At 40.4% G+C, this 24,594-nt stretch overlaps 1 protein-coding gene across 1 annotated transcript in view; it reads right to left on the reverse strand.

The window, feature by feature from the left end:
- Positions 1–7,616: 7,616 nt before the first annotated feature.
- polrmt (polymerase (RNA) mitochondrial (DNA directed)) overlaps positions 7,617–24,594 on the reverse strand; it is a 33,912-nt gene continuing 16,934 nt past the window's right edge. The window contains exons 15-21 of the mRNA XM_028404450.1: positions 23,260–23,373; positions 15,808–15,860; positions 13,563–13,661; positions 13,224–13,296; positions 12,209–12,300; positions 10,998–11,071; positions 7,617–9,460 (exon numbers count right to left, since the gene is read on the reverse strand). Of these exons, the coding sequence (XP_028260251.1) occupies positions 9,411–9,460; positions 10,998–11,071; positions 12,209–12,300; positions 13,224–13,296; positions 13,563–13,661; positions 15,808–15,860; positions 23,260–23,373 (555 nt within the window). The 3' untranslated portion in view covers positions 7,617–9,410. The remainder of the gene's footprint in view (positions 9,461–10,997; positions 11,072–12,208; positions 12,301–13,223; positions 13,297–13,562; positions 13,662–15,807; positions 15,861–23,259; positions 23,374–24,594) is intronic.

The following is a 24,594-nucleotide window of genomic DNA, read 5'->3' on the forward strand; positions in this document are numbered from 1 at the left end:
ACTCTTGTGTGACAGTGACTCAAAGACATGACTGCAGGAGCATGGGGCTAATTCTGCTCGCTCTCCCACAGTTCCTTCTCTCTCCACTCCTGTTTGACTATCCGAATGTATGAATGTTGAGTGGGTGGCAGCAGGGAGAATCTGAGAGGAGACTGTTCTAACATAATAAAGTCTGTATGGTGACTTTTATAACTGCATCATTGAGATGTTTCTACTCACAGATGTAGTAGTTGCACAGAGCAGTAGCGGTACAGTAGCATCTTTATTTCACACAACAACATTCTTGCATCACAATCCTCTCATTAACCTCATCTAATGCAGACTTGGGGTCAGATGGGGATAAAAGGAATTCAGGGACCTGCGTCAGATATCAGAAGTTGGCACTTTAATGGGGTTAAACTACTGTATCTACCACATTCTCTAGGTAGGCTGGCTGCAGAGGATGAGGCATAAATAGCTGTGGTTTTGTAAAAAGTCATATAACCCAAATGTTTTAAGTTTAGGTCGATAGAGAAACATTTTGTAAGCATAAAATTTGACAATATTAAATAAGAGACTAAAAATGCAAAACAGATCTGTTGTTCAGTTATATTTACTCCAACACTGTAAGCCATATTTTCCCCAGTATATGAATACAAATTATAATATTTATATATCAAACAGATTCAGAATCCAGTTAGCCTATTTTGTAAGTCTTCCCTGCCTCATATAACAACAGACAGACGACAGATTGCAGAAAGGGAAATTACAGCCAAGCCAACAAGAAATATCAGCATTTTTAAAGCTGCAGTAATCATCTTTAAGAAAACTCTACAAGTACAGCTGCCCTGCTTCAAGCTCTTGAGTGTAAAAATGGCCTGGATGACCGAGAATCTTGATCGACATATTGCAATAATCAATACATTTTATGTTAACAGTAAATGGAGTATATTTGTAATGAATAATTACTTCAGCCTCTACTAACATATTTTCCACTCTCTTCTTCTTGCGATGCTTCTGTAAACCATAGTGACTTATACAGTACATAGCATACACAGGCAGTAAGGCAGAATTAGCAACTAACTAGTAAAACAATGAGCTTGTGGAGACCAGCAAGAGCTCAACGGGCCAACCGGTGAGGAGTCCAGAATGAAAATATCAGTGTGATAGGCAAACACTGTCAGCATCTGCCCTCAAGTGCATAACAATTGAGTAGTGCAGCTTCAATATTTACAAGTAAACATGACTGAAAAAGGCTCAAGCATTACAATAAATAATAGTAGATGTATGGACTGTAGTCACATGACCAGTGATTATCACACACTTGATGTGAAAACATTCTGTTGTGTCTTAGAAATTGTAATTCACTGCCAGTTAATTACAAGATATTCCATACAAGTTAAAATGTAAATCCCCGTCATAAAAATGTAAATCCATTCTTTTATAGCTCTGAATCTCACTTTCCTTCAGCAGCAGCCGGGCAGCGTGTCACTATGCCAAAGCCAATTCATACAGATAATCAAACTGCTGCGGCGCTCAACCCCTGCTGTTAACGCTACAGTTTGGATCAACAGCCAAGGACAGTACAGATACTTTGCAGGATGTATATTGCAGTGTGCCTCTGTCATTAATGCCTCAATTCGAGTTCATCGGATGCCGCTGATATGTGTCCAAAAGCATTAGGGAAGGGAACCTTTTATCCTGGACCTGACATTCTATTCACCTCATCAGTAATGCCTGAACCATTACTGGGTAATGAGAGTGGAAATTGGAATCCCTCGGGTCTGCTTGGGACACTTATTATTCTCCTTCGATTGGATTTCATTATACAGTGCCAATAATGAGTTCCTCTCCTATGATCATTTTGCATTTTTATTTTGTTTGGTTTCAGTTGCTCCATGTTATCCACCTTGAGAGTTCTGAATGGGACAAAGTTGCAGGTGTCTAAGTATTTTTATGCGGTGTTTGTGAGGTCTGTTTGTGCTTTTGTTTGATACCCAAATTATGCCCCATGAAACCTATTAGGAAGCTCGAACATAATTAAAAGAGCCTTGTTGTGAGGATAGTTTTACTGAATATCACATTGTGTCCTGGAGACATTGTCTCAGAACAGGAAATGCATTTAGTGACAACATTAGTTTATACATATTTTTTACTTAAGTGGAAAGCACACATCATATGAAATGCTCAGAAAGATAAGAAAAAAACGAAAGAAACAGTTTAGACTCAGACGTCACGCAGCAGCCCCGATGATTAAACATTAACCCAATAGCTTCCGTCAAACCAAAGTTCTATGGCTGGAATTTGTTATTCAAATCTTTGTAAACTTCATAGACTTAGTGCAGAACTTTAAAATGCAAATTATGTCTGTTATATTTATTCCTTGCCAAACAAATTCTCAAAGTGCTGATTACGCCTACCAGCACCAGGTATACCAGAGGTTTTAATCTGGTTTCTATAGTGACGTTCCTGTTATAGATAAACAGACCATGGTTTGCCACACTGACATGGAATCAGGCAGACAGGAGACAGCAGATAAAGATATAGACGGTCCAGAAACACTTACAGACTGTTGCCAGAGCTGCAAATTGAGACAAGCAATATGATGTTATGGTGATGTTTTCTTGTTTACAAAGAATGGAATAAAATCTATTAAATAAAAGAGTTTGTGTCTTCTATGTAATTTTTCTAGCATGTAGCTTTAAATCGGGTTTTCTTTGTTAAAGTTCAGTGTGTTGAGTGAATCCTAGAGCACACAGCTTATGTTTAATTGTAAGTAATTGTTTTCGCCTCGTGTTATTGAATTATATTTCTCACATTTAGACTTTTTCGCTAGACAATGACAACAATTCAAAATGTTATAACTTAAGAATGCTGCCTACTGTACAGTCTGCCTGATTCTGTGTGAATGCAACATTAGTGACTAGTCAGTGAGCTACTGTATCTGTTAGCTTTCCTGCAAGCTGAGGAGGTATAAATTGATAGGTAAGTAAGTGTTAATAAACTCAGTTTGTCTAGAAAGATATGACATCACTCTTTAGTTTTTAGCAGTTTTCTGTGCACATAAATTCTTGAGAAAGGTAGTGGGTGATGGATACGATTTCAGGCATTATGTCACGCATGTCAAAACAGTACCCGTGTAAGAAATAGAAGAGGAGACCAAAGTTCTGCATTTCACACTAAATTCATTCAGTCACGCTGTCTGAAAGGGAGTTTTGTCCCGCAAAGCAATAACCATCTGAAAAAAGAGTGAGATGTCACTTTATGCAGATGATGTTATGTTGTATCTTTGAGATATTAGCCAGGATGCAATAGTTTGTTTAAGATTATTTTTCCAGATTTAACTAAGAACATTCAGATGTTTAAAAAAACTCTAATAAATACATGGCTGACATGTCTATGTATAAAAATAAACCAGACTATTTATTTATGTAACATACTTTCTTGTAAACGTAGAGCTAAACTAAAACAGACAATGATTGAATCTTTTTTTAAACAGAATGCATATTATATTCTGTTTTGAGCCAATATTACAGTACTTGAACATTACACTATAAAATATAGTGTATAATGTGTATAACATTACAAATAAAATAACACTATTATTAAAGAAGCAGAAAAAAAGTTTGTGTTACATAAGATGCATTGATTCTTTCTTTTTTATTGTACAGTCGCTCACAGTACCACCCAGAGTCTGTATATAATCCTGTGCCAGTTTCTGTGAGGTCTGCATGGTTTCTCTACTGTGTATATTTAATTTGTTATTTTTGTAATCTCACACAGTCCATTCACTGACCACTGCTACTTTCAGATTTATTTATTCTCTCTGACGCTGTTGGCACCTAATCAGCATGTAGCCCAGAAATGTGTAAATGCACTTTTTTTTCCTCTTCCTGAAACTTTACGAACATGTTTAGTGTTCTGTAAATGTTACACCATCTCAGCTGTTTCATTGTGCCCTCAAGGCTTTGGTAAGGCTGGCATGTATGTGAAACAGCAGTGACATAAACAGAAGCATCTGTATTTGCCAAGTAATGTGCTTTCAGCGTGTTTTCTTTCTTTCACAGAGCCTGACAGTTAACATTACAGTATTCCAGTTAATATTCTGAAGTGTCTTTGTGTTCTTTAACAGGAGTAAAGTGTGGCAACGTTTAAAATGTTTACCTACAAGGGCTGATCATTCAAATGGAGAGAGATTTTGTGTCTTTATCTGAAATGTACATTCATGCTAAAGGGGTCAGATTTTGTCTCTGTCATTGGCCAATAATGACCACACCTAAAAAATTAACATGATGCACTTTTTATATTTGTATACATTCTGTATTTTTAGGCTATATTAGAATATAATTTAATATCAACATGTGTTGTTTGCTTTCATGCTTTTGTTCTCAGATTCAAGTCTGGCATGAGTAATGTTCAATAGTGCTCAGTACAAAGCTAATACCAAAACCAATCAATACCTTAACACTACAGTCAAACGGACAGTAGGAGGATAGCTGAGCTCCTCACAGGGACCCTGAAGCAGACAGACCATCTCAGGCGGTCAGTAACAGGCATTTCTGTGTCAGGGACCTAGTATTCTTTTTATTGACCCCCCCCCCCCCTCTCTGCATCCGCTAACATGTACTGTGCACCTAGTGCCTAGCAAATATTCACTCTCTACACACACTCTACATACATGTACTACATTCTTTTCGTGTGTGGCTGTAAAAACTCGCAGGCTCATCCCAATGCAAACGTCGCTGTTATACTGCAATACATGTAAAAAGGAAAACCAATAAATTGTATTTGACTACAGTGTGATTCCATTGCTTCATGCTTCCAGGCAGAACTTTGCAATACAACAAAGGCATGTGATGGTGAAAGCCTCTAACTTTCTGTTCATCATGTCACGTGTCAGATTGACTCTTTATTGTGTTTGCGCCTGACATAACTGTGAATAGTAAAACAGTCAAATATAGAGATTTATTTGTAAAATCACTGAAACTGAATTTAACAAATCATTGAATCTTTTTTGTGCTATATGCCAAAAAATCTCATGAATCAAATTTTGAATCAATGAATGAAATAAAAGTCTGTCCAATGATGATACATTTGTATACGCATAAAAAAACACAAAAAACTTCAATCCTGCACACTGATGAGGGATGAATAAACAGCTTACTCATCTTCATTAAAACTTCCTGAAATCAATTTGCCTCTATTCTATTTCATTGCAGCCCTTGAGAGATTTGGGGAGTGTCACTTTTTTCCCTGCACAGCAGAGACAGATGGTCTCTGAAGGGGAAAACCGAACAGACTTCAGACACTTGTTGTGATGAGTTTACCACAAAGGTGGACATGCATATGATTAAAGAAGCCTCTGTAGGGTTTTGTACATTCACTTTGTAATTTACAGCCAGCCTTTCACAGTAAAAGTCTGTCATTATATAAGTAAATGAAACCACATTCACTCTGTGTGTAGTTTTGATGGTTGTTAATCAAGCGGTCTCTACCTGTCAGTCAAAATAAAGGTCAGCCCTGAAACACACACACACCTGCCAACTCTGTAGCACCTGTCTCTATCTCTCCTTCTCCTAAACAGCAGTGCTCCCCCCCCCCTGCTCCCTCTCTCTTGCTGTCAGAGAGCTCTGGCCTCATTCGCTCCCTCCAGGGCTGTCTGTACACTCTGCCCCCCTGCTTGTGCTGCTGAGTGCCGGGCACTCATGACGCCACGGGGCAGGAGATGGACTGGGAGAGCCCAGGAAGCTGGCAAGGAAATCAAAGTCCTATCGGTCAGACTGAGTGGCACAACTATCAGGGCTGGCATGTCTGGCAGATAGCGACCAACACGTCCATAGTGTCCACTTCCTGATGATCCTGTGACAGAGCCCGCTAAAAGCCCCACTCTACTGTCTGATGTGTTCATCATTCACTGATATTATTACACCAGTAAAAATCTCATTAAAGCATATTTATTACTTACCACATCTTGGATTTGCAATTTCCCCATTGTGGGACTAATAAAGGTTTCTTAATCTTAATCTTTAAAGGAACAATTAATTTTTTTGTAATCATTGGTAATTATTTTTAATCTATTTCTGGCCCATCATGTTTTAAGTGGGAAACACACAGGGAAACACCCCCAGACAGGCCCCCATTTTATCACAGTGCTAATGCAGACACAATCACAGTCACACCTCTGACCGATTTAGAGCCTCCAGTTGACTCACATGTTGCCGGACTGCCAGCAGACTGCAGAGCACACTTCTCCTTCTCCTCCTCCTCATAAAAACACAAAGCACTGCTGTTTGTCTAAAGACAACAAAATACCAAGGAGTCAAACAATTTATGGATGTTCAGTGTTTTAATTGTAATTCTATTTTTTGATGTACTGTATGTTATACTGATGCTCATAAACCTGTTAGCCATTACATGTACATGTATATATGTATAGTGTTTATGTGACTTGTTTTCCACAGACACCCCCCCCCCCCCCAAAAAAAAGACAAATAAAGGAACTTATACTGTAGAGTAATAATGCACAGAATTACCCATGATAAAAATAATAATTGATTCCAGATACAAAATAATGGTTCAAATTAAAATCATTACCATTAGAGTACTTTGAGTTAGGGTAAGTTACTTTGTAATGTTTCTTCACCGTTTTGTCAATGTGCACATTAATGGTAATGGATGTTTCAGACGATCAATCTGAAAGCAAAGAAACAGCATCCTCCATGACAACCTGCACCATATATTTCTCCAACACAAAATCATCATCATCCAGACGTGTTCATCTCAGGAGAGGGCCAGTAATGGAAGCCATCTGATTATTTCCTGCTACAAGCTGTTCCATTACTGAGTCTGACCAATTGAGCTATGAGTGGCAACAGAGTGGAGACAACCTTGGAACCTTGGTACGCAGCAACTGCAATTTATTGTAAGGGCATCTTGAATGTCCTGTGTACTCCTTCAACCAAAGTCAACCGCGGTCTACGCGTGACCTCCCCCTCCATGCTGCTACATGTTCCACCATTTTAAATGTTGTAGGGCAGGCATTTTAAAGACAGACACCCCACTCTCTGTCTGCTGTGATTCACATCTATTGATCGAGCCACTTACACCATCAGCATCCACCAATCCATCCATGACCACTCTTTGGTGTTTAGCTCAGTTTGTTTTTTTTTTTTTTTTTCAGGCAGCCGTGTTGAGTAATGTGATATGTGTTAAGTAAGTGTGATCCTAAGAGCACTTTACAGGAGAAAGCTCCGTCCTTGACAACTGGCTCCAAGAGACAAGGAGACAGGAGAGGCCTGCTGGGCCCCATGCCTGCCAGAAGGAGACCTTGACTTGGTTCAGTGTGCAGAAGAGATTGTTCATAAGATAAAAAACATTTTAAGAAAGTGGTTAAACCCTTCTTTGAAAACTACAAACAAGATGACACCCTAAAATCTAATCAAATATTGACTGCTAACAGCTCACCTTCATGTCTCTTGGTTTTAAAATGCATGGTCAGCACTAAACATGAGTTTGAATGACCGCAAAGACACATTGTCATCACATAGACTGATGCATCTGACAACATATTTATCTGTAATTTGAAGGCAGGCTTTGTCTCAAGGATGCAACAGGAACAAACGGAAGGTGGAGGAGGTTCCTGGAGAAGAAGCAGCCTCAGACTGCAGTTCATATTTTTTTATATATATACAGGACATATACTCTTTATATACAGGATTTAGCTAGGCTTTGGCCAGCTACTCTACTGAGTACCGCACACTAGTAGCTGTATTTTTTGGTGCATTGTTCAGAATTCATGTAAAACGTCTTGAGCTGCCAGTTTCCTCCCTTCAGCTAATGTAAAGTAAGAAGTGTCTAACATTTCACATTCAAGCTCTTTGACCATTATATGTACGTCAGCCAGGTACTTGTAGTGCATGTGTCGCCACACAGAGTGACTGCATTTATACACTCAAAATAGCAACTATAAGTATGGACACAGTGTGAGGTATTACCGTTTCACAGCTCTGACTTCCTGATTTCAAGTTTATATAAAAGAAGCCATTAATCGTATACTTTCACTTAGTATGACTTCTCTTTTCATACAGTATGTGAAAACATGTCCTTTGGTGACGTTAATGACTGGTCTTCCCAAAGAGCAGTGACCATAAAACCTCAGAAATATTTCACTGTATCAAAACAGCAGATCAAAGTCACACCTCCTGCACATAATATAATATAAACAGCCTCTCTGTGTTGCCATGCAAATCATCTGAAAACCTACAGTCTAATCAGTGCACTATTTATGCCCCCTCGAAGATTATTTCCATTTCATTACATTGTCACTCAGCCAGCTTTGTTTGGCTGAGCCTACATTTGCCTTTGAACATCAACGGCACCTTTTGTCTGAAACTGCTGTAACGTTTCCAGCAATGATCAGATAGCACTTTGGCTATTTTTACTTCTAGATGCGGCACTGGCCCAGAAAAATAAGATCTGAGTTGATTAGTGGAGCCTGCAGAACCCTTTGTGATGCGTCTAAATGGAGGCCTTCGTCTCACCATACACAATAGGACAGAAATATGCAGATATAACTAAATAACAGGCTGGCTAACACCAAGAATATTAGCTATTTCTTTGAAGCATCAAAATGATTAAGGAGACATTTTAAGAAACGCATTTATTTAAGGTGAATTGTCAAATGCTTAGTTAGACCAAGAAGGTAAGAGTGGTTCTGACTCAACCCTCCACATGTCCTGTAACCCCCTCAGTAAGTCACATCTGTTTTTTTTTTCCTTTTTCAAGCGACTTGTTTTTTTAAAAAGTAAAAAAAGCTGAATGTTCGAACACTGTGTCAAAGAGCATCCCGCCACTCAGTCAGTGATGGGATTGATGATTGGGTGGGATAGTTGCAGAGGCAGGTCAGTTCTCTGTGGAGGTCTTTACAGCATGAAAATCCACACACACACACACACTCGCATACACATACTGCCAATCATTAGCAATTTGTAAGTAGGAAGTATTCTCTCAGTGTGATGGAGCAGCACAAGTGTTTCTGACTGATGGGCAGACTGACACAGTTCAGTTGTATGGCTAATGAACACCCACATATATATATATACCTGAATATGGTCAAAGCGTCCGCTATAACAGGTACTTTTCGGTGATTGAAGTCATCAGGCGCTGGTTCCCTCATTTTCCGCCTGGATGACTATCCCACCCTGCTTTCCATCAGTCTACTAGTCAGTTAATCAAGCGAGTTCTCTGTGTGTGAACGCCTCCAGCAGCTCCAGCCAGTCTGTGGTCCAGGAGGCAGGCAGGGTGCGGCTGGATCAATGTCCTCATGTCTGTGGGAGGCAGAGCTGTTGTCGGGACCCCGGGGCCTGCAGCCTCCCTGCTGCACTCTGTCAATTCCACTCATCTCTTTCTGCTGGCTCGCCCTCATCAGCCTTTCAGCTGAAGAAATAAGTGGATTCTTTCACCCACTGGAGATCAAAATCACCTGGGGAAGCAAGAGACAATGTGTCAGAAAAGGTTTGTCACTGGACTGTAGTTACATAAATTGCATTAAGTTCTCTGCATATAAACATACACAGAACACACAGAAGTACAACATACCACAGGAGAGAAATGCTAGCAACAAAAAATATACTTTTCACCAGTCATACTGCAATTGCTGCATTAACCTTAATCACACATTGCAGATTGTCCCTTTTATCATGCATTATTGATCCCTACTATAATTTGTAAGTAAAGAACTGCTTCATTCTGTCAGAAGGCAGTCTGTCCTGAGATATTCAAGGACTGACCCTGCCTTAGTCGGCTTCAAAACGTTGGTTTTGTCAGTGGGCCGAAATCAGGAAGTTAAATTTTTTTTAATACACTTGAATACTAATTTTAGCTCTGTGTGAGGTCCTGTCCTGCACTCTTTGCCTCTCTGACAGCTGCGTCCACCAGCAGGATTAGCAGCATGAAATACTGAGGAAAGAACATGATAAGTGAAGAATGAAGTGCTAACTGTTGCTACAAAATGTCGCTGTAAGTGCTTACTGTACAGCCTATATTCTGTTTATATTTATTGTAAAAACACAGCATGCTGAATAATATAGAGCTGCATAGTTTTTTTCCCTAGCAAGGCCATCTGAATAGAATATATTCCTCTTACCAATTTTGTGTAATTGTGGAAACAGTGTTTTTATTGACTGTGATGATGTGATGTCCTGCTTACAGTCTCGGATATTATACAAAGACGAAATATAAAAACACTCTTTTGACAACAAGTCACCTTGAGTGTCAGGAAGGACCACACACACACACTGACAAACCTACACTGTAGCTGTCTCTGTGAAGACAGCTGAAACAGTGAAACCTAATTCTCTGTATTCCATAGTGCAGATTAACATGGATTTTTGTTCACATCCATTTAGTCTGCTATTGAGACCAAACCACACACACACACACACACACACACACTCCTGAGGTGCACACCTGACCGGTCACAGCCACATAAGCTGATTATGCAGAGGAGGGACACAATTAACAGCAATCAATTTATACAACACAGCTGTCAGTGCCAAGCAGACAGTAAGCGTACAGATGGAAATGGAGCGAGAGGTTATGTAAGAGCAAAGCCTGCCTCCACCTGACCGACAGAGAGAGAGAAGCACCGATTCCAACAACAATATACAGACACAAAGGCATCAAATTGAAGCAGGGTGACCTGGACCTGCTAGTGGCCACAGGCACACATAAACTGATTTTATGTGCAATATTTTGTTGTTTGATTAATAAGATATATACACAAACCACTAATTCACCAATTACAAAAAAAATAGAATAACTACATATAGAAAATGCAGAAAACATTGAACATTCAGTCAGGCTTATTGCTGAAATCAACAAAACTTTAGAGCATATCCATTCACCTCCTCAACCCAATTAAAAAACACAGCACCTGTATACTCCCCCCAGCTTTAACCAACACCCTGTGCTCAGTGAGGCCAGGTGTCCAGGAGCTAGATGGCTGCATACAAACTGACCTGTCTGGGGCACGTTGGCCAGCAGCAACATCAGCCTCCTGTACTCCTGATACTTCTTGTTCTTGGCTTCAGCGCTAACACAAAGAAAGAGAGTAAAAAAAGACTTCAGAAACTTGGGGAAAGTGTTTGCATGTCTGTAGAGGAGGAAGTTAAGTTTCTAGAGTGTCACCCTATGCTTTAAAAGTCAGCAGGTTGGTCAGACCTGATGGTCACATGTTAACCTGCTTCTCCTACAACAAGGAGTTAACATGTAGGCAAATGAAGACTTGGAAGGTGAGGTAGCTACAGGTGGTTTGCTGCCACCTCATTACCGTGCAGTATTAGGAGATAACACACTGAGAGAACATTTAATTTACATCAATAGTAGTATATAATAATTTTATATATCGTAATCATCTTTTAATAAAACACAGTGTGTGAAGATGATGTCACGTTTAGGGGTGTTTTGTGGACAAAAATGGAATTAGAAACAGTATGTAATAATTATGAATGAACTGAATTAACTGTTTACTGTAAAGTTTCCTCAGCCTGCTTTGGGTGCTTACAACTAGTTGTGATGTCACAAATGTCCTGCTTGCACCTGTAAGCTGAAAGTGAAGCTGTTTATCCTTTAGGTCCATGTAAAAACATCCTTCTAGTGTTGAAACATTAACAATTATTAAATTAATTAATTATTTAAGTGAAAAGGGAGGACTTTTTGCAGTTCCACATGTCCTCTTCTCTGACGCCTACTTTAATGTGTTTTCTAAGTTAGGGAACAGGAATATGAGTGAGACAAAGAGTGTGAGGGCTGCTGTGGAGTAAAAGGTGTGGAAAAGGTGTCCAATTATCCCAAAGAGAGAAAAACACAGTGAGGAGATGACTGTAACCCAGCCTGAGGCCAGAGGCAGACCCAAGGAGACAGACTCATTTTGTATCTGATGTCACAGACAAGTAGAGAAAAAACTTCTACAAACCTAAAAGTCTCCTCTGTGTATTGTTTTACAGTGCTTGTATATGTGGGACCTGCATGTGTGCAGTGTATGATATTTATTATAAAGAACAAATAATGAAGCATTAATAAAAGACTGACGGCTTATTACATAAGAACAACTTTGTTCTGCAGACGGGAGTAAGGACGTGTAAAAATATGGTTGTTACTTTATGCCTGCAGACATTCATTGTGTTTGTGTGAGCCCAACGTGTTCCTGCATGCAGGTGTGTATACTCACGGGAGCCTGCTGCAGTATTTCTCTAGCAGGAAGTTGGAGAGCTCTTGAAGGATTGGCTGGTTGTGCAGAGCGACAAACTGTTCCCGACAGACCTGACAGGAGAATGTACCTTGAGTTACTTTTCATCTAAACACTCGACCCACAAGCTCCCCAGTTTGACCAGGTGAAAAGATGGAGGAAGCAAAGGGACAAAAGTGACAGCAAGAGAAGAGACAATAAGTCCAAATGGGCCTTAAAACACCTGTGCCTCTGCTGAAACTGGGTGACTGAGGATCAGCTGCCCTTATAACACGGATCTTTTACATGTGCTTAGGTGTTGACTAAGACACTTAATGCCCCTCCACTGCCGCTGTGTTCAGTTACCTGTGTAATGAGGAAGGCGTACGCTCACACATCAGGAGACAGAGAATATGCCAGAGGATAAATGTAGTGAGAGGGAACTGCTTCATTGCTTGCAACTCCTCTGAGATTGTGTGAAGACATAAAACTCTGACTGTGCCTCTGAAGCTACATCTACAGAAAATTGGGGCTTTACGGTAATTTGATCCATTTTATTCTACGCTGTGTCTCAGTCTGAGCCTGACAAGCTGGTTTCAGCAGGCGGGTGGCAGGCAGTCATTTATTCAGCTCAGTAGTGTCTGTCTGGCTGTGCTACCTGCAGACAGCAGCCTGTAGAGACAATATGAGGTTTGTTTTAATGTTATCAGTAAGCAGGCTACTATCTCAACAGAGCACCAGTCATAGATGCAACACAAAATATTTCCCCCTCTGCATTTGCTGTGAAAGTGCAAAAAATGTTCTCAGTCTTTTCAAAAACACACGGTCCAGCCTCTGGTGCAGCAAACAAAGAAAGATTCATATCATATCCTGAGAGAGGGGGAACATTAAGCGTATTAAGCAGCAAAAAAAAGAGGAGAACACAAAATCCAGACCATACATGATCAGACAGAATAACACAGCTGAGAAGGGATGATAAGGATGAGGAATAGTGTGGGAGACTATAACAATGGAGTACCTTGTTCATGGTGTCCACAGTAAGGGCGTGTGTCCAGAAACAGTCATGTACCGAGACAAATGTCAGACCAGCACTAAGAGAGGACATTACACCACAGGAGAGAGAGAGAGGGGGGGCAGGCAATGTCATTAGAAGTATGAATGCTATGATGAAAGGTGCAAAAACCAGTGTGAGTTCCATCAGGGATTATAACACTGTTATTCTGAGGTGATGATGGCATTTAAAATGTACTTTTCTCAAAGTCATTTGAGGTCAATATCAGAAGCAAAGCTGAGAGGAGATGGATCTTCTGGAATCTGTTTTCTTTCAGATGATAATCATGATGTCAGTGCATGTTACCAGTAGCAGTGGAGGGCAGTCAGCATCATGTGTGTGGAGTCCAGAGAGTGGATGAAGTTAGGTGGGAAAGCATTCTTCTGTTTCACTGTGTCTGGCCTCCTGAGATGAGACAGAAAACAAGTTTTTGTACCTCATGAAAGGCAGCAACAACTGCACAAAAGCCACGGTATGCTCCAGGCATTGTTGGAAGTATACAGACAAAGAACAATTCTCATCTCTTTTCCAACGCATTTCCATCGTCAGTCTCTGCGGCTGCGAGCAACACTTGACAGCAGTTGGACAATGACACTATAATGACACTTGTCCTTATCGTTTGATTTAGAGGGACTCATAAACTACTACAAACAAATTAAGGAAGCAGCACAGCACCCACTCGTACGAAAATGTATTGATTTATCAAAATCAAAATTTGATTGAAAATCTCTCACCCAATCCAAAATCAATCAAAAAGATTCTAGGCTCTGTAAACGAGAATGAGAGCGCACATATATATATGCACAGCAATATATATACTAAATGCAATAGTAACAATATAAAGGTGATAAATGTAAATGTGATGCTAGTGGGGATGATGGAAAAAGCATCCTGCCAATCCATATTCCCCCGTTCCCAATATGCTGAGCCTGTGCCATTCAAATCCTCTGGGCTGCCTCAGACCAGAACGTTCTTCTAATAGGAATGCACAAAGAGCAGCTAGGGAGCCAAACCCAAAGCTAAAGGATAAACACACACACAGACACGCACTATTCCTGTCTGTCACTCCTGGTTTTCCTTCTGTTTTATTTTTGGCTTGGAACTGTTACGATGCTGTTCTGGGCTTAAGCTGAGCATCAAACAAGATTTCGGGAAATTCACTTGCAAGGCACTATTGGCACATAGAAGAAGAATGTTTTTCTCCTTTTCCTTTGTCTCACACCTACACACAGACACAAAACAAACATCTCACCTTTAATTCCCAAAGGCCTGACAGACCAAAAAGGAACACAGTCAGTACTCCGAGGGTTTGCAACCACAACTCTCTGAAGTGAAACTAGTCTCCCTATAGGACAAACAGGCATGGTTCACTGTATGCCAGCGGAAATGCTAAAAGTTGGTGCAGGGCTCAGTCTACAATATGCCTTGATGAGGTCTTGAAGGCTGTCAGTCTTAACTGCGCCTCTATTTGCAAACTTTAATTACAGCAATTGTGTGTGTGCTCCTGTTTGTGTGTGTCTGTGGAAGGAAAAGCCAGAGGAAAATCATGGTGATCGCATCAAGCTTCGCTCAGGATGTCAGCCAATGATGGTTTCGCTGACAGCAAATCTCAAGTTTGAGGCTCTGTCCTCCGTCTAAACTCTGACTTCATCCATCCCTCGCTCTTTGGCTGGCTGATGGCAGATGGAGGAGGACGGCTGTCAGTCTTTTTGTCTCTAATGCTCGCACTCAGTCATTCTGTCTCTCTTTTTGTTCTCTGCTCTCTCTATCTTTTCCAGTCCTCTCTTGTATATTTCTGTGTTCCAATCCATGCAATATTATAACTCAACATGGAATGCAGAGAGTTCATTCACATGTTCAACCTCATTTACACAACAGACTTTAGCCTTTCAGTGTGTTTGTCAACCAGAACTGCACTGGAATGAAACAAGTATTTTTAGCACTGCCACAGGGGTTTGATATGCAGGGAGATAATGAAATTCATGTTTTTAACTATTGATCTGAAGGTCCTGATCTAACCAAATAAGAGAAATTGTACTGCAAGTTGTGTCATACATTTTTTAAACTAAACATATTTTGTGAGTAAAGTAAAACTGCTTTCAAAGTAGTTTCCATATAACTGCTGATGGCAGTGCATACTTTATGACAAATGCAGAGTTTGAGTAGGCAATTAGTGAAAATATCCACTGCAGACAGTGCTTTTGTGCAGATGAAGTGCCTGAAAATGTGAGCTAATTGCCTTAAGAGAGCCGTAGTTTCTACATTCATTCACCCTTAAAAGCTAAACAGAGACCTGTCAAGTGCTCTGAAAACATGTAGCTACAAACTGAAAAAAGTCAAAGTCCACTAAAATATGACCTGCAGTGTATATGATTTATTTCACTGCCAATGGTCTGTTCAAGGTCACTAATATCAGACTAACTGGTGACATTTCAGCTGAAAATGTCAATGATCGCCACGAGAGAGGAAAGTACCGTAGTAACGCTGCGTCTGCTGTGAACAGTGTTAGTAGGAGACTGGAAAACCAGATGATAGCTGTAGGAAGACTTACTCTTTGACGTCATGGGTGATCTCCAGGTTTAGTTGTTGCAAGGTGCTCTTCAGCTGAGAGGAAAAAATAAACATGAGAGGGGGTAATAACCACACACCACCTTTGACTGTCAGGCATTAAATAACTTTAGCGAATCCTTGACTATACGTCTGACAAAGTCTTTAGCATACATATTTACTCTTTAACCTACTTTAACCTATATATTGTATTAACAATGTTTAAATTGTCCTGGGGATCTTAGCTGAATAACAGTGTAAAATGTGCAGTGTTTGGGTGACAAAGTGGTAATTTATAGACTCTATATAAGTATGGATGCAGTGTCATTGTTTTGAGTCTCTGTGGGAGGCTGTAATTGTCGCCATGTTGCCACAATACACAGGCAAAGTGAAGCAAAAGAGACAAAACTGTTTTGTTTGCTTTGCACCAGGTTGTAAACATGTTTATATCTGCTCTAAAGATGCCCATTTTAACATGGGATTCTGTGGGGATTGACTTGCTTTTGTAGCCATTCCCTAGAGGCAGCAGGGTGAACTCTCATTTTTACCACTTTGGCATAAGCCCGGAGGTTGTCGCTGGGCTCATCAGATGCATTAAAGTGTATTGGAAAAACACACCGTGTAATAGAAGCTTTGTGGTTTGACTTAAGTGTGTGTGAGCACTTCACAGTAGCTGTGTTACCAGCAACACACCTTGATCACTTTATTGGTCTCTGTGCAGGTTCCATGAAGTGAGGACTGTTGCCTGGGAACCAGTGAGTGTCTCATGCTGACCTCATCCAGCGCAAGTAAGTGTAAACAAACCCCTGCCTGATAAAGCCCTGACAGTTTTCTCTCTTCCTCTTCTCTTCCTGTTCAACTGATGTCACCAGGTTACAGTGTAGAATGCTCCCACTCAGGTGATCTCTCAGGAGGAATTATGTAGCATGGAGGAAGCAAAGATACTGTTTCATCTACCTTACCTGTTCTCACCTGACACACACACACACATAACGTTCTTACATGTGTAGGTATAACAGACTTCAAATAATGTTTAGTAAAGCAGAACCTTATGATGTCACGAGAGAGTCGACCTTTTAAAAATAAAATGTTGGCACTTCATCATAGTATCATATTAAATATTTGTATAATAATTTGTTAGAATTTTGTGTAATAGACAAAAATGTACTCAAAAATGTCCTGCTTCATCACAATAGCCATTGACCAGCAAATTCTGATTAATTCATCCCCACGTCCAGGTGGACACTATGCAGCAAGTCAAGCAAAAAATCCCTGAGATACTGATTGCAATCACACCAATGAAAAAGACACGGAGACCATGACCTCTAACTTTTCTAGCTATGTACTAAACAGTTTATCTGTAGCATCTCAGCAGCTTCTTCTTACATGACTGAAAAAACTAGAGTAGCTCCACAACTTTAAAAGCAGTGCAGTAAAAATGTTGTGTTTATCTTTTCTCAAAGTGGAATGTAATGTTGGTCTGAGAATATGCAGAAGTTTGAGGTGGCTCATGCTGGATTATTTCACAACTTCTATATGTACATTTCTTTTAGGCAATGTGAGTCTTACAATGTATGAGCTGTGAAATAAAGCAATGATGAAGTATTACTGAAGAATTACAGAAAGAAGAATATAAAATAAGACTTTGATCCCCGGATGGAAATTAAGCAGCAGCAGAACACAGAGATGATGCACAGTGTGCTCCTAGAGTAGCATAAAACTAGAAACAGATACAAGTTGTAGCCATTTTGACAGATTTTTATAGGCAGGCACTGTATAGTATGTTACAGTAAATATTCTGCCATTGTTATTTTGAGTATACTGTACTTTGTGCTGCACATAAAGAATCCAAGTGACTGCTTAGCTGTGGGTTTATGGTATATTAGGTGTGATGTCATGAGGACAGCACCGTTTTTGTAAATGGAAATGCTGGGAGTAAAGATAGAGGGTGGAGGGGACGCAGTGGCAAACAGTTTTGGCAAATAAATGAATGAAGTTGAATGCTCCAAAAGATGTGTCGGAAGTGCGTGTGAGACAGCCACCCATTCACTCAACCCCTTTATGAAGAACAAGTAACAAATAATCTAGAATTAGAGGGTAAAGGACCTCCGGTAGTGTTCCTTTGTGCACTGAAGCACTGAAATGGCACTATTATCCCCTTAACACTAATAACCAACCGATTAATTGGAAAGATGTATGCACACTGAGAAGGCATCAGCCAAATACAGCCTTTTAATTCCTGCTGTTTTCTTAAGTCTTTTATCTTTTTCTTTTTTTTTTTAACCAGACTTTCTCAGCCCAGCAGCCAAGCATTTTACTGACAGTTGTTTCTAGTGGAGAGAAGACTTAGTGCTCTAATCTCCAGTTCCTCAAGGGTCCATCCAGCCAGCTGTGCCAAGCATGTGTGACAGGGCAGTCTTTGCCTAACCCTTGGAACCGTGCCTTGGTGGAAACGACAGGCTACTATCATTAAAGAGATAAGACTGGCAACAGACAGCGTACTTCTCATCAATTTGAGCACATCCCATTATATGGTGTTTACATTGCACTGAGTCTACACTAATGTATCCAAGTGCCTCTCTGCCTTCTTTCACTGATGTGATGGAGCTTTGACGCAGAAATATCTGAAACATTTTAATTCAATTATATTCAGAGTGCTGAAAACACTTACATTTATCTGTACTGTGCAAAATGCTTTTATCATCAATGCATATCATTATCAAACTTCAGAACAGGGTTAAGCCACAACAGTGAATGATGTGTGTATGTTCCCATTAATAAAAAGGCTCACATGAGGACTGTTATTTATGTTTCTTGTCTTTTTCACTTAAATATATTAAATGGCATCAGAAACGTCAAAAAAACAATGGATACAAATACAAACTCTCTGAACAGGAGTGTAGGAGACCACAGCATGACCACTGCCATTCTGACATCCTTAGATAACCATGAGTTTGGTGATAATGCACAACCTACTTGCTTCTTTGACACATGAGCACAGAGGACATGGAAGACCTTTGAAGTGCACATACCTCTACACCTCTTACTATCCCCCATTCAGCTTCTTTCAAAGTCTATAATGATCTCCTGGAAAGCAGGAGCGTTTCATGTGTTAAGTCATACCGGGTCCTGTAAAGGTTTAAGGTGGTGTGAAACATCTTGTGGGTCTTAACAGGGAGATGTTTGCACACGTTAATTTATTATTTTTTATAAAGTCAGCATCAACAAAAAGACACCAAAGCCTCTCTTTATATTAAAAACCTCAGACTTCAGGAAATTGTCTCACTGAGAGTTACTGAACTCTTCCTTTAAGATATTACATCCAGATGAGTCTTGACTGAAACTGAAGGATCAGTATGGATGTTGTAATAACTAATCCCTTCATTGGAAAGCCATAAAAAACTATTTATTTTAAAACTATTAACTATTATAGATTAGAGCTGAGATTAATCTTTAGATTTTGTTTAAATTGTACAATGCTTGTCAATTTTACAAAAAAACCTGTTGTAAATATATACATTTCATACATACTTGTTTCCAAAATAAGGTCCCATGACAGTCTACCAGAGTAGGTGGGACATTTAAGGGCGACTCTTGCATTCCCAAAAAAAACAATTCATTGATTTTAAAAAAAAAACAACATCTCATGAAAGTCTTTCTAGTAAATGCTGAAATATTTGAAACCAGGTTACACTCTGACACCAGCTGCCACTGGAGAAAAAGTCATGGCTGCCATCCCATCCATCAATATTCAGGGAGGAGGAGGTAGTGGAGATCTGCCCTTCCCCTTTTAACATCCACTCTCCTAACGGACATGTTTGAAAGGTGAAAGGAAAAGCTGTGAAGTAAAGGAAATAGAGGCTTCCACAGATGTGAGTTATGGATAGCCATGCTGTAAATGAGGTCACTATCACACACTATAACACTGTTCATTAAATGTACTGTATATCATCTGTGTATAGGACCTGACTGAAGCCCCGAGGCTGTGATGAATGAGACCTTGGCAAGGAATGCAGTGTGTCTGTGGGGAAAAGATTCTTCAAGTCTAAATCACTCCAGAGTTGCAGTGCAGATGGCCATTGATACAGCAGCCATCAGTAACCACATAAGGGGAATCCCCATCCATCACATGGTGGTTAATATAACACACACCTCATCTATTTGGGAGGAAATAGTTCAGCGTTACACCTGACTCTCTGCCGTTCTGGGTCACCTGGGCTCTGTTCTGCCCCTGAAGACAGATGGAGACAGCTGCAGACTCACAGTCTCACACACACCCCTGAGTCTCGCCACACTTCCACTGACCTTTTCCAGACTTTCTTTCTACCAAACTTTCTATTTCTACCTCTCGGGGGTTGTCCTTGAATCTCAAACTGCATTCATTATTTTATCCCAAAATGCCAAAAGATTCTGCAAGATCAACGAAACATCATGCTACCCCTGGGAAATGCTCTCCTCTGTTCCACAGCAAAAAGAAGCATGGAGGGCATCGCATCGACATTTAGATGTATGTAGTTCTTGAGTTTTCACTCAACTCTACATGATCAGCTTCTATACAAAGGAAAGGACAGCAGACAGACAGAGCATATCATCAGTTTACTGAGAGCGGACCAAAGAAGTGAAGATAGCAACAGAAGTCTAACATGAGTGATGCATAACAAGAAAGGAAGGAGCTCAACTGATGTAATGTTCAGCTGATGTTCAGAAAAAAAGATGCTCGGGGCTCACAAAGTCTCAACCAGTAAAGCGTGCTCCCTCCACTGTTTACAATACTCCTCCCTAGTATCAGTCGTAGCACAGGGTCTTACAGAAAGCTAAACAATGACAGGAAGGAAATGCTAAATGACCCCAATGGGCATGTGTCTTGTATGGGGGAGCAGGACCTTTTGCATGTCTATGCCTGGGGGCCCATGTCTCATAATCCACCCGTGATTGGGAGGAGGATTTGTTAAAACTTTTATTTAAATGTAATAATCCTGGGGCCTGTAACACATTAGAACTAATTATTTATTAACAGTGCACTATTTTGGTATTGCTCTAGGCCACAAGCAACTACTGTATGTGTATACTTTTTTTACTGTAAGAATTTATACACTAGTGCACAACAGTCTCAGGAATTCTATAATTACCACCAATACCAATGATTCTTTCTGCACAAAGGACATTAGATCACAAGCTGTTAGTCGTGCTATAATCTCACAAATCCAGCTGATGATTCCTATGTGTCACCATCCTCCGAGAGTGAGATTTCACTGTAGCCGTGCCCGATGGAGGGAATATAAAACAAACAGGGAATCTGAGCCAGAGTGACCTCTGATCCGATTAGTATCTCCCAATCCTGTTAGGCAGCCTCCCTGATGTATGTTCACACTACTTTCAGCTACTCCATCTTACTCTCATTTCCTCATCTCCCATCAGCCATGGAAAATCCTTGAATACACATTTCAGCATTTGTATCTGCACTCAACACGACCAAAAAAACACTAAAACGAGGCACACACATGCACTGTAGGTAGTTCCCCTGCACTAATAGGTTTTCTTACAGTGCATCACACTTCATCTTTCTATTCTATCTGGAGTCTAATTACTAACGACCCTCAGAAACACAGTGGCCTTGGATTTAAGAGGCAAAGAGGAGACTGGGAGATTGAATTTAATCCAGCTACGCAGGGAAAAGGTGACCTTTCTGCAAGTTAGTTCCATTCTTGCTGCCCAGTGATGCAACTGGATTATAGAATTATTGCAGGGGATGAAGAAAGATATCTGCGAAACATAAGCCAAAACCTCATTCAGTCACAAAGTTATCTCTTTGTACATTCATTTTTTTATATTTAGGTCTTGAAAAAGGCACAGCTAATCATTAAAAGATATTAAAAGTAGCAGATGAAATCAGGTAAAGCACCCTACTGCATCAACAGAGAGAGAGAGGAAGATGCATCCTTAGGGGACCTACCATCTGTCACCCCCGCCTGCACCTGCTTGTGTCAGTCCCTCTCTAAACCAACCATAAGCTTGATGTCATACTGAAAGAGCTGGCAGCATGCTGAGCCAGCCCAGGAGCGAGCTTTCTGATTGTGCTCAGGTCTGTGTCTCCCTGCATCAATGTACTTACGGATATAAGAGACCTTATATAATCTAACACACTTTAATCATATGCACACATAAAGACAGAATTATCTGCTGACGTGTTGGCACGTTATCTCTGTTACTGTCTGGGTCTACATAGTGATGGACAACTCTACTGAGCTCCATTTAACATGGCCCACTCACAGCAATCACAATACACCATCAGACTCGGAAAGCCCTGCCGGGATATATCGTCTACAAAGCAACCACTGCTTAAAGCTCCATGATAGTTTGTGTGTCCTGCATAGGAAATGACAGACACTAATTATTTTAGGGAGTTGGTTTACTTGTGGAGCATAAAAAAGAGACTGAGAGAATGGATAAAAAAGGAAAGAAAAATAAAACAGTATACATATAGTGCAGATTAGGGGAAAGTTTGAACCATGAATGACAAAATCACTTTAAATTGTCCGTTTTGTTTGTCAGAAACCGCCCCTGACTCATCATTCCTTCAAGTCATGTTACAATCTGAGATAAAGACAGCATATATACTGGCTAAATCACAGATGTATTTTGCTGTATGGACACTAATATTATCATTAAAATAAGAAAAGGCTTATTGATCATCAACAAACCACACGGAGTAAAGTTTAAATTTGTGAGACAACAGCAAGCTCTCTCTGGTTTATCTGACTCATGGCTTTTTCTAATACAATACATAAAATTAAACCCAATTTAAGATGTAACTAATGTTTTTTTTCCATTTTTAATTTCAAACTTGATGCATGAAATGGAACCTCAATGACAAAAATGTGTATCTGTAGCTGTGTGAAAAATATTCCTCCAGGTCATATATGTGCACCAGCCTGCTTCAGCCCATGATTAACCGCTGCCCTGATTTATTATCGGGTTCATTAGAAATTCCATCAAAGTTCAATGAAATATAATATGTGGAAATTACAATGAGGAATGATGATTATAGTGAAAGTGATGATCCGAAGCATCTTACTGCCTCATGGAAATATTAGTCAGAGCAAAAAAAAGACAATGATGTGTCAAATCTAACTGTTTAACAGCACATGGCCAGCAGACAGAGGCTTGCTAAAAGGAAGTCAAAAAGTGTATAAAGTGTGTGCTATGGCAAGGTCAGGTGACAAAACAAACAGGCAAAGATATGAAAGGTGGAGGGTGTAGATCTGAGCCGTCATAGGTGTGGTAACAATAGGACTAAAAAGGCATTAGTTACATACACTCAGGTAAGACCTGGCATCAATGGCAGTAATGCCAGTACAAATCGTGTTGATGAGGCTCAAGAAGTGGCACCAATACTTGAAAAGACCACTGTTTAAGTAATAAAGAACGTTGGCATGTGTCTCTGGGTGACACTTACCACTTGGTTGCGTGTGCGATGGTAGGGCTGAATGATGGGTAAACCCAGGGGTGTCACCCACTCTACTGTGTGGCCAGACTTGGAGATGAGCCTGGCACTCTCTGTCAGCCAATCCTGCAACAGATGGATGCCAGCAAAAGTAAAGTGAGGTCACGCACTGATGAGCACACTCAGGAAACACAGCGTTGAAACACACTCAGAAGTGTATGTGGCTATTTGTTGTGTACACATGTTTGTGTCCTTGCTTGTATGTGGACAAGCGTGCAATCAACTGCAAATCAGTGGATTGGACAGCTGGCTGATGAAGTTTTCATGTTCTGCTTATCATGTGAAGGCACTGTGGTGCATTTGGAACAACAAACAAAAAAAATGGGAATTTTCACCACCCACTATATCAACATATGATCTAGACAGTCAAACTTCTGCTGCTCTGCTTCAAGGTGGTGACAACAATTGTTGCAGACTGTGGAACAGGTGATTTGTTGCTTACTCTGAAAATTGCAACAGTGCTGTTTGCATAAGCGTCTGGCACAGTGTGTCTCCAAAAACGGAAGCCCTATTAATGTCCCACAAGTGCCTCCTCACACACACACACACACACACTACACAAGGAGCTGTAGGAAAGATAAATATGTCCTAGCAACAGGGAGAAGCATGCAGTCAGACCCAAAGCGGCTACATTCATCATCACCTCTGTCCCTGCATTTCCAAACACAATGAAATAAAGATAGCATGAAAGCAATGGTAACAGTAAGAGATTAACTACCTAGATTGCTGACAAGACTGACTGATCAGACTGACAGAAGCAGACACAGAGTGAAAGCAATGATTGGATTGGTTTAAAGGGAATGACAGTAAATGGGACAAAGAACCTAGGAGAGTTCAGAGATCACAGCACCAAGGACTAATCAGCAACCTCTCACTCACTACTCCTTCAACTCTTCACTGTGTATTCTGAGAGGACGTGACCTATATAAAACTAGCTGGTGCATGCACACACACACATACACTAAAGCATCAGGTTGGCTCAAAGGTATGAAGGGAAGAGGATTTTTCATCTTAGGCTGGGCCGTCCCTGCACATTCCCCAAAGACACATGCACAAACACACAGCAGCAGTGGGTGGCGGTTCTATTAGCTCAATAGAGCCCTCTCTGCCTGTGGAGATAATGTACACCGGCCAGGTGCCCATCCTGAATCTAAAAATGCACTTCAAGTGATTAATAGGTGCAGTTGCCAGGGTAACAGTAAAGCAAACTAGTCATTAATAACAGCAAATTCACATCCTACATATGCCACTAGTTCATTCAGAAATTGCTTTATAGGTCGATGATTT

Source organism: Parambassis ranga, chromosome 4 (genome assembly GCF_900634625.1).
Source record: "Parambassis ranga chromosome 4, fParRan2.1, whole genome shotgun sequence".
Lineage (NCBI taxonomy): Eukaryota > Metazoa > Chordata > Actinopteri > Ambassidae > Parambassis > Parambassis ranga.